General features: G+C 34.8%; 1 protein-coding gene across 1 annotated transcript; it reads left to right on the top strand.

Annotated features, from left to right (window-relative positions):
• The first annotated feature begins 787 nt into the window (after positions 1-787).
• On the top strand, positions 788-4,770 carry LOC147077736 (uncharacterized). Its single transcript, XM_085940071.1, has 4 exons — positions 788-1,664; positions 2,090-2,215; positions 2,662-2,669; positions 4,575-4,770. Exons 1-4 carry the CDS (start codon positions 1,563-1,565, stop codon positions 4,768-4,770), a joined length of 432 nt encoding a protein of 143 aa, XP_085796197.1. The 5' UTR covers positions 788-1,562.
• Positions 4,771-13,459: the final 8,689 nt, after the last annotated feature.

The following is a 13,459-nucleotide window of genomic DNA, read 5'->3' as shown; positions in this document are numbered from 1 at the left end:
ATTTACACTTTTGTGTCACGGCCAGATTATAGTGGGCCTTAAAAATATATCTATGTGATAATTTTTGAACAGCCTAAACAGGCAAAAGTTTTTGTAGTGCTACTAGGGACATCTGGTGAAAGAATTACGAAAAATGCCATTTTCTGAAAAAATTAACCAAAAAGAATGAATGATTAAAAATAACCAAAATAATGTAGTAATGAGATGAAAAGCCTTCAACGAATGTTTTTTTTTTAAATTTGGAGTAGTAGGTATATTAAATTAAAACATTTTTATTTTAAAAGTTCAGTACTCTCTCAGTAATCCGTCACCCCAAAAACCAGAGAAGTGTCCAATTAGTGAAAGCGGCGGATTATCGTGCATACATACAAAATATGGTAGAAATTAAAACAGGTATTTCGTAAAAATAAACGCTTTATTTATAATCAAAATCAAGTATTTACTAAATTATACATATATATAAACTAAGTTTATTAACTAAATATTAAACAGTAAATCACTTGACACAACCAGTTGTTCAGTAAGGCAGATATTCTTGAATGGCTTAAGATACCTGGCTTTCCCTATGACCAAAAGCTTCAGTTTGTGTGTCCTGGTTGCATTGGAGCACGGCATAATTGTGATGCGGTCCTTGGACACTTTCCTCACTGGTACATTACTTTCTTCGCGATGAACGTACGTTTTACGAAGGACAAGTTTCCAAAATAAACCCGTCTCATCTGTGTTGAATACTGGCGAATTATAGAGCTTGATTTTGTACTTTCAACTAGTAAAATAACGGCAGATTATAGTAGTTGTCGGATAATCTAGCGGCGAATTACTAAGATTGTATTATTCTTAAAAATTCCTGCGCAGTTCATTCGGCAGTGAACCAGCTAGGTGACGTAATTCATTTTTAAATCGGCATAAAAAACAAACGCGAGTGTAGAAAAAAGCACGACAACTCAATTATTTTTGTGTTAGTCGGTTTCTATGAGATTTTATAGTTCGGGACAACTTGTTATATCTATTCTCGACACTTTATAAGCTAGGCGACGTAATTTATTTTGGAGTAGCAATAAAAACTGTAGCGTTCGAGCGCCAGGCGGTCGTAATTCATTTTGGAATGGCTGTAAACACCGCGATCCTTCATAGTTTAGCGATTGCGGGCGATTGTCGCGTGACAGTCGTCACGCGCGAGTTCTTGTGGACGGCTCTATCAGGTCACATGTACCTGGAGAACGTGCAACTTGTTAAGCCGCAATTAGACCAAGCGAGCAAATGTATGTTCTCAAGATAATTTCGCTGGAGTAGGGGAAGAACATACATTCGCTCGCTTGGTCTAAATGCGGCTTTATGCGCTAGCCTAAATGCACCATGTGTACAGGTTCTAATACATTTCCAGCATTGATACGGATCATTGGGTTTACTCAGAATTTATTATCATAACAAATCTATTGTTAGTTGATAATACTTGTTTCAAGGCGATAATAGTGAAAATGGTATTCAGGAATTAAATTCTTTCTGTAGATAAATTGCCAGATTCAATAAAGAAGGGCATACAGAAGCTCGGAGAGCACTGCATGAAGAGTGTTGGAGCCACGACTGAGGAAATGGAGACGATAAAGAATGGGCCACCATACAAAGGAAAGGCTGCCTGCGTTATAGCATGTATATTTGACAAGGTAACAATAAAATGCATATTTCCCAAAGATGTTGCAGAAAACCTTCTATAGAGATAAAGTGACAGCAAAAAAGGCCCACTGTGACCAATGATTTGGTTAGCTACAACACCCATGACTTCAACAAAGTTCTGCATGCCCCAATGACAATAATTTTTAAATAATATTATTTTAGTTGTAAACTATTTAGTTTGAAAACTATGATGTCACAATATTGGAAATTTATAAAATTTTGTAACACATTGGAAACATGATTTAAAAAAAAATTCCAATATGTCAGCTGAGTTTATAATGCGTTTCTGTTTCCTCAATGTGAGTCTGCTATTAAAGTAATGAATTATTCATAATAATAAAGTCTAAATATTGTGACATCAAATCTTCACCATATTATTGTACCTATTCAATATTGCATTTAAATAATATTCTAGGCTGGAATTATGAAAGAAAAGAAATATTCCAGGACTGGATTTATGGTTATGGTCACTCCAATTGTTTTCACGGAACCAAAGAAAATGGCACGAATGAAAGAAATTTCTACCAATTGCGAACAAGAGGTAACAATATGTATATATTTAATAATTGAATAAGACATACATAGACACAAGACAATGACAATGTAACATTTTATGTATTGAACATACATAATTTGAAAACATCTCAACATACTAGAAATAATCTTTTTGTAGAAAAAAATACGACATCCAATGGGACATGAACCTGTATCCGCTAGATTCGTGCCAACGTGCTTTTCCAATTAAGCTACGACGATTTTAACTAGTAGTTGTTGTGTAGTAACCGTCTGTTGTCATATTTTTTTTCTACAAAAAGGTTATTTTTCTAGTGTGTATATGCATGAGATGTTTTCAAATTATGTACCTATGTTAAATATATATTTTAGTTATATTTTATCCATGCTAACATTACTATATGTATATACTTCCCATTGACTAGTTACACATATTTTTCAGTGAAGATAATTTTCTATGTTACCACTTATCAGTGGCAAAGGTTGGAGGTAGGCTGTTACGATCCGACATAAATAGTGCACAGTAAACTTTGTCAGTCATACGTATTTGTTTTCATTAAACTAAGACTACAAATTATTGAAGATAGTGATAGTAAGTTTTTAAAATTCAATTAAACACTCCCTTTAAATCATACATAACTATAGATATTTTATAGATAGAAGAATAGTATCATTTATCTATTATGGTGTTAGGCAGGTGCAACATGAATTTAAAAAAATCTAACCAGCATTATTTATGTCCGATCTTAACAGCCTACATCCATCCTTCGCCACTGGAAGGTATCTATAATATCCACAGCATATGCTATTGTGATCATCCCGAACTACCTATCAGGTTTTTATTAGTGAATTGATTCTTGAGACAGTTTCTTACTTTTGACTGTTATTTCGGGTCTTTCGGGAGAACATTAGCCAATTTTTCATAATTTTAAATCCAATGCGTAGAGCGATGGTTTCTGAACCAGTAGTGACAATCAGTACATTATTACATCAGCTGTCCGTGTTTTTCGATTCGGTGTGTTACCAGTTACGTAGCTGTAGCGATCATATTGCAAAGGACTTGCAACTTTACTGGTGGTCAATACATTCAGGTATAACCTACACGTGCCCTTGAGAATAAATGATAATAAAACTATATTCATTGTTAAATACGGACAATAAATCATTTATTGTGATGCGAATTTATTGGACACAATTCTGCAGAGGTGATAAAATATAATGACATGATTACTCAAACAAATTGCTTTGCTATGCTACAATGAATCCATTATATTATTTGACTATAATTTGGGCATTACCAAGGACATTTTATGCATTTGAATGACACATGATATATAATTAAATAGCTCAATTTTAAAAAAATAAGCTCATTGGGAAAATACTTAGTGTCATGAACTCATTTTGCTGAGTTCATGTACGAGGGCCTTGAAAGAATTCACGTAATCTGCCATCGACATCCTTTAATTGAAAGATAATTGAGCCCATATCCGGAAAACGAGCGTTATCCTGAAAACGGTATTCAGAGATATTAGCAGTTAAACATTTCAGTTGCGGATAAACAGCGTGCAACGCATGGTCAGTTTGGACTCTCTAATGCCACCTCTTGTTAGAATATCAAAGTAATATTTGGTGAGTGCATGCATAGGTGTATGCCGCGTAATTTAAACCGATTTGCCAAAAAACAGCGTTATCACGATAACACTCGTTTTCCGGATATGGGCTCAATTGTAAAAAAGAAAATCTATCTGTAATTTAAAAACATAATACATGAAATCTGTACTGGTAGGAATGAAAGTTCAGCTCACTCACGCGACGTAGGTGCAACGAGAGGGGATATTTCACCCCAAGCACAGACATCGTTTTTAATTAAGAATCAGTCTTCTTGCTTTGAAATAAAACACATGTATAGTAAAAATTGTGTATGGTTTTACCACTTCAAACTCCCATTAAAAAGAAAATTATGGTGATGAAACTTCATATGGCGAGGCAAGAAAATGGGAATTGCCTTTCCTTCTGTAAAACATGGTTTCCTAAACGAAAATTGGGGTGTCGTGGTTTTAGTTTAATTTCTCACTAGTGTTGCTACTTCATAACTTTGCACTCCGGCTCTAGGATGAAAATGATGTACTTAATATATTCCATAAATATTTTTTTTACATACCTATACATATTATCTATTTATTACCTACTACATAATATATTAATACAAATGAAGATCATTTGATCTAATTTTATATGAGGTAATCAGGCAAAGAGGCTATCACCGGCCTTCTGCGCGCTCTGAAGCGGAGATGGCAGGCCGTGATAACGTCAAGGTCAAAGCGGGGGTGGGGGACAGAAACGCACGGGGTATTTGGTCAAGGCTGGTTTATTTCATCGTATTGCAGGGTAGTCGTTACAGATACGATACAGGTTATTGTCGTCGTTGGCGGTCGGTTGGTAATTGGTGGGCTGCAACGTGGTGTCGCGGCTGGGCTGCTGATTGATTGCTTGGCATCCGAGGCGAGTCAGTGCTTGCGGCGTGGCGATCTGCCGATGTCAGATGTGGTCTTTTTTGGCGGGCTGTCCGGAATGCTGGCTTGACTTCGCGTCCGAGGCGAGCGAAGGCGAGAAGAGATTTTGCGGTCGATGCTGCTGGTTCGGCGGTTGATGTAAGAGAGATTTTTTGCGCGCGTTCAACTGACCGGCGGCGTCATGTTCATCCGTCGGTCGGGAACCTCTCTGTTTTACCGACGGATTGACTAGTGGCGGCGCGAGCGGCCGTTTTTGATAGACCGCGTCTGTTTTGGCGGGAGTTTGACGAATTTGAATTTCAAGGAGACGGGTTCCGCTCGGCCGAGGGTTGCGATCACCGCGAAGAGTGGACGTAGGCTGTGGTATTTTGGGAAATATGATGGTTCGGTCCGCCCTTTGAGGTAGTCTCCTGTGGGAGATTTCCATCTGGTATCAAGGCGTAACAGTGTAGTAAAAAGTGCAAAAAAAGTGAAAAGTTATAAAGCATATACTCTACCTCATGTGTGATATTTAAATTTTAATAAAAGTTGTTTTGAGGCATCCAAAAATGGTTACTTTAAGCACCGCGCAGTCGCGACCACTAACCACACATTTTTGATTACCAGACACTTCAGATTTATCATATTGTATCTGATGTTCGCACACACAATGTTTAACACCTGCAACTTGATATGGTAGCTGTTGATTCCCTAGGTGGACATACTTAAAGATGTCATTTTGAATTTGGCATTTTTTTTTGGAAAAATTTCTCCCATACAAGGATCATCTGATACCGATACTTTTCTTCAGATTGTGCGTCCAAACCTGTCAGCACCATAGACCTCCACTTATAACACTACCACTGTTTGAGTGATTTCGTGGAAATGCTCTAATTCTCAGTATATCGTGTGTACGTCAATTTAAAGATTTTTGGTTTATTTGTCCAAGATAGCCAAAAATAAATAATAAAATAGGTAAGTAGTAGGTAAGGTAACCTAACGAATTTGCAGTAAGTTTGAAAATAAAAGTGTAAAGGGACATCATTCTTAGTCAGCTTTAGGGCGGCGATTGTGTAGTAAAACAAAGAATCATATTATGCGTTTCATTTTTAGATATATAAACTAATTGGTATTTTATTTTCAGTTATCTACTGTGACTGAGGATGAATGTGAGACAGCCAATCACATCATAATCTGCCTCCGAAAGAATATTCCTCAGCTTTCTGAGATCAAGTTAACAACCTAAGGAGGATAGATGTGGTTTTTTTATTTTCGTGATAAAAAAAAGAAGAGATAATTTTCAATGAGCAATAAAATTTATTTAACTAAAAAAATGTTTCATTTCAAGTTTAGTGTGATAAGATGTTCACATCCAAATGGTAATTGTACTGTTCATAAAAGTCAGTAAAATGTACAGTAGAACCTTGGTTATAAGTTTTGTATGGACATGACAATTGAATAAGGCATGAACGATGACATTTTCAAAGAATGAATAAATGTATGATAAATTAGAATTAGATTGATGATTCTATAAGTCATTAAATAATTGCTTAGTATCGAATCTTCACCACTGTTACCTTACTATCTACTCCACGTAACTTTGCAATTGTAAATAGTGACAAGATTTGTGTGTAATACGCACTGCGTATTGGATAATTTCATCAAATAATTCAAAAAAATCTATTCCAAATTGCAAGGTTATGTGGAGGGTGCACCCCCAAACATGAAAATTTTCAGAATGATTTTAAACATTGAAATTGAAAGTCAATAAACTATATCTTGGGTTTAGACCAGCGATACTCAACCTGCGGCCCGCGGGCCACATGCGGCCCTTTAAGCTTTTATGTGCGGCCCGAAACACATTTTTTATCAGGAATTTCGTATATCTTGAGATTCGTTTCGACTTTGACGCACAGGTAGTGACACCCGAAGAGGATTGTCATTATCGTCCACATCAGATGGTATAAGAGTGTTGCTATTGCACACGATTAATTTAAAAAACACGCATAATTTTTAAAATCTCAAAAATGTTTTGTAAAAAAGGGGGGTTTCATGATTTTTTTCGTCACACCAGTAGTGATGCGGCCCGCGTTACTTTACAAATATATGTATTTGGCCCGAAGAAAAAAAAGGTTGAGTATCATTGGTTTAGACAAATAAAAACACGGCAAAAAATGATTTGTAATTATTCTCCAGCACCCTTTTTAGAAAAATTTCTTAGATTTTAATTTCTAACACAAAAATTTCGAAACACTAATGTCGGGGTTTTTTAGAAACCCAATCCCTAATGGAACCATCAAAAAATTCTCGGTGTCCACCCGAATTCCGGAGTGGTGTAGGTCATGCCTGGGGAGGGCTGACAGGGCTCTAGCCTGGGGGCCTGGGCTGTGGGGGGCCTGGCGTGTCGGGTTGACCAGATAAGTGAGATAAACACACATCAGAAATTAGCTTTAATAGTAAAAAAAAGTATTATACTTCATGGCCATGAACATTTTAAATTACATAATTGTGCAATATATTTTCTGATTATTATGTGTCGATACTCGACAGCTCCATTATTAAAGTAGATGTATTAAAAATCGCCAATAATTCACTGTATAAGTGGATACCCTTAATTTGAACTAAAACACGTTAATGTAGTGTTTCACACTGCCTTAAATCTTGGCTGTAAGTAGGGGGCCAGCCAAATATCCTAGCCTGAGGCCCTGTTTCAGGATGTGGGGCCATGGTGTAGGTACACCGAGTGCAATAGACAAGACAGATAAACGAGAAATTAGGCTGTGTTGTGTTGAGTAGGTTTGGGTATAAGTTAAAAGCAATAATACTTTTTTTGTCCATTTTCAATTAATCTTTTGGAACCTCAATAAGACAAAAATCGACGATAAACATTCGGCGAAAAGATCGACTACACCTAATACAGTCGGTGGTGGTGTAAATCAAAAGAACACTTTTTTTCAGTTGAATTCGGCATAAATATTGTAGCTCTCTAGACCAAGGGGGTAACACCGCCGATATTATTTGAGTAATGTTTTAGCATACTAGGCGCACATCATGGTCGCTGTTAGTCACTTCCAATCCGCCAGTCGCTGATGACGCTCAACGATTACCGCCACTATGCCTCCAATTAAAAAAAAAAAAACTAGGAGAAACTGTAAAAATATACCGCTGTGTATTGTGAAAATATGTAAAAATAATTATATGAAGGAAGGACTAATTTATATTCTCCTTGGGCCCCCCCCAATATTAAATCCTGAGTGCGCCACTGTACTGTAGTATTAAAAATCATTCAGAATACAAGAGATGTCAAGGAATTATGACTCTATGATTCCTAGATGCATTTTGTATTGGAATTTTTGACAGTAAATGATTTTCAAATTGAACGATTGTACGTGTGGTTGTATTGGCAACAAGTTTATTATTTTTCTTATATTGACATCTCCGAAAACAAAATGGCGACTCACATTCCCTTGTTTTACATGATTATTCATGTTAAAAATAATGATCAATGGCTGCCTATACTTGACAAAGAGTGTCTTTCCACAGGGGTTTATAACTAAATTTTATAGTCAAATGCTTGATACGGCAATATGTGAGATGCGTGACATGTCAATTTGAAGTCGAATTTATTTATACACCATTCTATACTAATTTAAGTATTCAAGGTTTATTTTGGCAACATCTACACATATATTATGTATGTACTTAATTTAAAAACACTTCTGAGAAAATATCGAACCAATAGAAAAAATCTTTTTTGAACAAAAATGACACCCATCAGGAATCGACCCTGTCTCTTGGGATTCACGCCCATGAAATCTGAGACAGGTTCGATTCCTGCTGGGTGTCATATTTAAATTTTTTTTTTCTCTATTGGTTCAATATTTTCAAATTGTGTATGTTCAATAAAAAAAATAGTGGAATGTCATGGTAAAACTGTCAAGTTCTCTCCAAATCAACCTGCAGTGCGAAGTCACCTGTGGCCTTCTTAATCAGTAGACGAGTGATCCTTTTTTGATTCAATTTCCATACATTTAGACTACATCTCTATAATAGTTGAAGGCTTTTATCAACATCCTTGGGATAGGTAAAGAAAATAATGATAAAATTTTGATGTCACTTTTATTGATGCAAATTTTACATAAGCATTTAATTACACGGAACACAGAATTAATAAAACATCTTCGACAATAAGAAAAATAAATAATCAACACACCGTTATATAGTGCTAATAAAATATGAAAATCAACAAAAATTATATAATTCAATACATATTCAAATACAGGAAATAATTATTTAACGGATGTATAAAATAAAATGTTTGAGCCAGTGTATATCAAATTTGGTCAAATCCACTAAAATTTTTTACGAAACTTGTCATTTGGACCAGTCAGTCGCAATCAATTTTTGTTAAGAGAACTTGACTCTATAAATAAAGAAACAACCATCTCTCATAGTTCTAATTGTGGATAGGCATTTTTGATTTACATTGATTTTGATTATTGTGAGTTTAAACAAATTAGATTGTCAAAGATGTTACAGAACTTTTAATACTTTATTGCGTCGCTTCACTCTGTGAAGACATTCAATGAATAAATTGATGTCTTTCACATGCAAAGTTTAAAGGCAGACTTATGGCAACATTGCGTTTGCACAATAAACGAAGACAGATTTACACAATAACAAAATATTTATTCGGGTTTGCTTTGCAAAACTTGCTCTAGCGAATCGCTTACTAAATATTATATATTTACAGGCAGTATTTCGACTATGGATATTCCGTTTAAGCCTACGATAAACATTACGATAAAAAACTACAATTTGATAATCGGTTTGGTGTATATTGATTGATGTTTGTAACTGGAAAAAGGCCCTAATGGGGATATTGAACCGGCAATAATACATTGAAAATAAAATAACAAATCAACCATGTCATGCTTTTCTGAAAGCATTTTGTTTTTGGTTTTCTCTCTAGTCTATTCTATTTAATGGAAGATCTTACTAAATTCAGCTTAAAATTAGGACAGCCAAAATGAAATTCTTTGAAGAGTGGAATAATTATATTGATTGACAGGATCAAATTGTTGGAGACTATGGGATATTAAATATTTAAATGATATTAGACTATGGAACAATTATTGCAGCTATCAGATTCAAAATCGGTATCCTCCATTTTTTTTTTTTTTTTATAAATATTTTTCTTTATTCTGATTCTCCGCAAACCAGCCAACTGCAGTTTTAACCAAAAACGAGATTTTGATGGCATTTTGTTATAAAGCATGTTTTCTAGGTTCACATAAAATTTCAAACTCCTAAACCTATAAATAAATGCATGATCACACAAAACAGCCAACTGCAGGTGCCAAATTTCCAACATCATAATGGAACAATTCCGCTCTTTATATATATATTTTTTTATATATAAAAGGGAAGCTAAAATAGTGTATTAATTTATAGTGCAACTTATTTGTAATTTTTTTTTTCAAATTGTATTTTTGGAATTGTTAAATCCCGCTCGATACCTTCCTGAACAATGAAATTAGCCGGTTCGCAGATTAAGCAGTCGATATGTATATTTATAAAATATCAAATCCAGCTCCCATAGTCAGTTAAATAAAATTAAATGAGATATTGATTGCAAATTCGTTTATTCATCAGGCATCATTTGTTATATTTCACGACTAGTAGTTTTAAACATGATTTTCCATTAATTGAGAACATTCAATTACGCTATTTGCTTTTAATTGTTTACTAAAATAAAATATGCTAGTTGCAGTCCTATATGTGCTTGACGGTTTTTAGTAATTATCTCAAAATGACAGAATATGGAGGTTACTGACTTTGAAACTAACGCCTCAATTAATAATTTAAAGGAACACGAATAGATAATGAAGTGAGGTGAGTAAATGTAAATATAATTGATGAGTTCATACAAAAATATAAAAAAAACATCCCAATTTTTAAAAGCATTCATTGCCAAAAGGCGTAACAGAATAGACAAAAAATAATTTTAAAAAGCGTACCTAACAATATAATTATTGACAATCATCAAAAATTTCAAAATCTAAAACCATCCGAATGCTAAAAATTTTCATTATCTATTTATAATTAAACACTTCCATTTTACATTTCTCAGTCTTTCATATGACAATATATTATTTTCATTATATTTCAAATAATGCCATTCTAATGAGAAAATTCATAACTTAACTCAATAATTATTCACAATTTTATACACTATACGTTTTATTAAGGCCCTATTTATTTATATGGAAGATAAAAAGCAGCCAAAGAGGAACATGAACGATTAAATTGTTTCAATATATTAAAATAGGCAATGCGCTTTGCACTATATCATATTAAAATGTTGAATTCCACACAATAACGTTAATGCAAATCGACTCAATCTAAATCAAACTGAATCTTATTTACCTGACATCGCTTCATTTATATCATTCAATTGATAAAACAATCGATGACACAATGCTACTGGTGGATGATGCTGATGACCTGCAAAGTTTACTGACTCAAAGCACTATAAGTAAGATGTCATAAGTATGAATATGCAACAAAATCATGGCTATCAGTAAACAAAGTCAGAGATGTCTGCATGGATATTAAAGGCAGGTCAGTAAAGAGGATGGAGCATGTAAAATACGGGAAGTACTTAAAAGAATTAAACATCTCTTCCGCATCGAGACAGAAGTCTGGACACTCGATGGAGGGCGATCAGGTGCTAACCCATACTGGTCTAACTATATGGTCTACAAAGTCGAAGTCTGGACTTATGTCCAATAACGGACAATAAGAAAACTGTAAGCTTTCGAGATCCAGTTGAGTGGGTGTAACAAAGATATCCTGGGTTAATCACATTACCAATGAGGATGTATTAAGATGAGACGAATAAAACAAGAGAACTTGGAGTAACAGTCAAGTGTAGAAAAGCTTCATACTTCGACCATATTTTCCGCAATGAGAAGTATGATTAACTCCAACTTATAATACAGGAGAAGGCAGAGAGTAGCAGAAGCATAAGTTGGACATTCTCTTGACTACGCAACCTCCATCCACCAAATGACTCAATGTCCAATGTGTTGCGGATCTAATACGACTGGCCCAGTATAGGGAGGTCGCTAACGTTCGATAGAAGATGGCACCAAAACAAAAGAAGATCAAAAGTCATATTTGAAATTTTTTTGTAAACCTATAATTTTTCAGTAGCTATGTTAAAATATATAAACAATAATATTTCATCTTTCAGCATTAACAAATCACTCGAAACAATCTACATATAGTCGAACTTGGTTATTGCGAGGAAGATGGGACCGACTGAATTTGCTCGTTATAAGCGGTACTCGTTATATCAGAGAATAGGTACTTTTCAATGAGCGGTCGGTCACATAACAAAAACAGTCGAAAATAAAAAATCTGAAAACCATTGTAAAAATCCCCGAAACAAGCATGGCCTTCATAGACTACAAAAGAAGTTGTTTATTGTAATGAACGCTGGTAAGTATCTAACGGACTTCACAAACCTTGGATTTTTCAACCATATGCGTGCATACTTGTTCATTATTGTCGGCGAAAACAACAATTAGGTAGGTGCTTAAGACACTTAACTGATGTCATAAACGTAATCCGTTCCCGGCGGCATTCTGTCCGATCGGATTTTATTGCTTAGGGTCGAAATGTTTTTAAACGATCAACACATTAACAGTATTTTAGCTCGGTATACCCGATAAGTCGCTCGTTATAACAGTGAATAAATGTATGGAGAAAATCATAAACCAAAATGTCAACGAATGTTTCCTCATTACATCCGAGATCTCGCTATGTCTGAGATCGTAATAACTGAGTTCAGACTGTAATTACGGCCGGTGAACAAAAATGACATAGTTATATAATATTACAATATTTTTATTGATTGAGTTATGAAATTTCACAATTATTATACCGATGTGCCATTCTCATTCAAAATATTATCATTATATTTTGATGTAAACATTCCAAAATAGTACAGATTCACTACTACCTAGATATGATATTTTTTTTCTATGTAATAATATAAACTATCAATATACAAGTTACACAATTGGAGTAATCATTGTCACAGCTAAACACGTGGCAGTGTAATGCATTGCTTCTAAGTTTTCATTCTTAAAATTATCATTTTCTTACCAAAAATAAAGCTAAGCAAAATTATCTGTTTTCTAATTGTGACAATCGTTGGCTTTATGACAGAAAGTTGTCAAGCCGATTAACACACACACATGATTTGTTTTAAAATAGAGAGAAATGTACGATGCAGCTGTAACCAACCTAGTTTCTAGACTACGTAAGACGGTTGTTTAAAAAGTATCATGACTCTTATTTTTCCCATGGAATACAATGAGGTAGAGCATCAGTCGCTGCCAGCCATACCGTGAGTGACGAAGTATATACATACAAAATTACAGAATAGTTTAAACCGTGTTCGGTAATACCCGAGCGAAAACCATTAGGAAAATTCACCATGCTTTCGGCAATGTCACAGTGGATATATTCAACGTCTGCAAGGCCAAAATTAGCACGGCAGATACTATTAAAGAATCATATCAACTCAAAGTAATGTTGACCGTTTTTCTTCAACTCCGGTGAGGCGGTGCATTACAGGCATGCACCGCAAGCTTGAAACAAGGACCTCGTCGCTTTTGTGATTCCATGCAATACTAGAGACTGCAGCTGTGTGTAATCGGAATTCAGCAATTACATGATATCTGATTCAGACTCTTGTGGTTTGTCAG

This window comes from Rhyacophila brunnea, unplaced genomic scaffold, assembly GCF_057557595.1.
Source record: "Rhyacophila brunnea isolate RB1 unplaced genomic scaffold, BYU_Rbru_1.0 scaffold_12, whole genome shotgun sequence".
NCBI lineage: Eukaryota > Metazoa > Arthropoda > Insecta > Trichoptera > Rhyacophilidae > Rhyacophila > Rhyacophila brunnea.
Note: the sequence above shows the minus strand (reverse complement) of the source record. Positions and strands in the feature narration are given on the sequence as shown.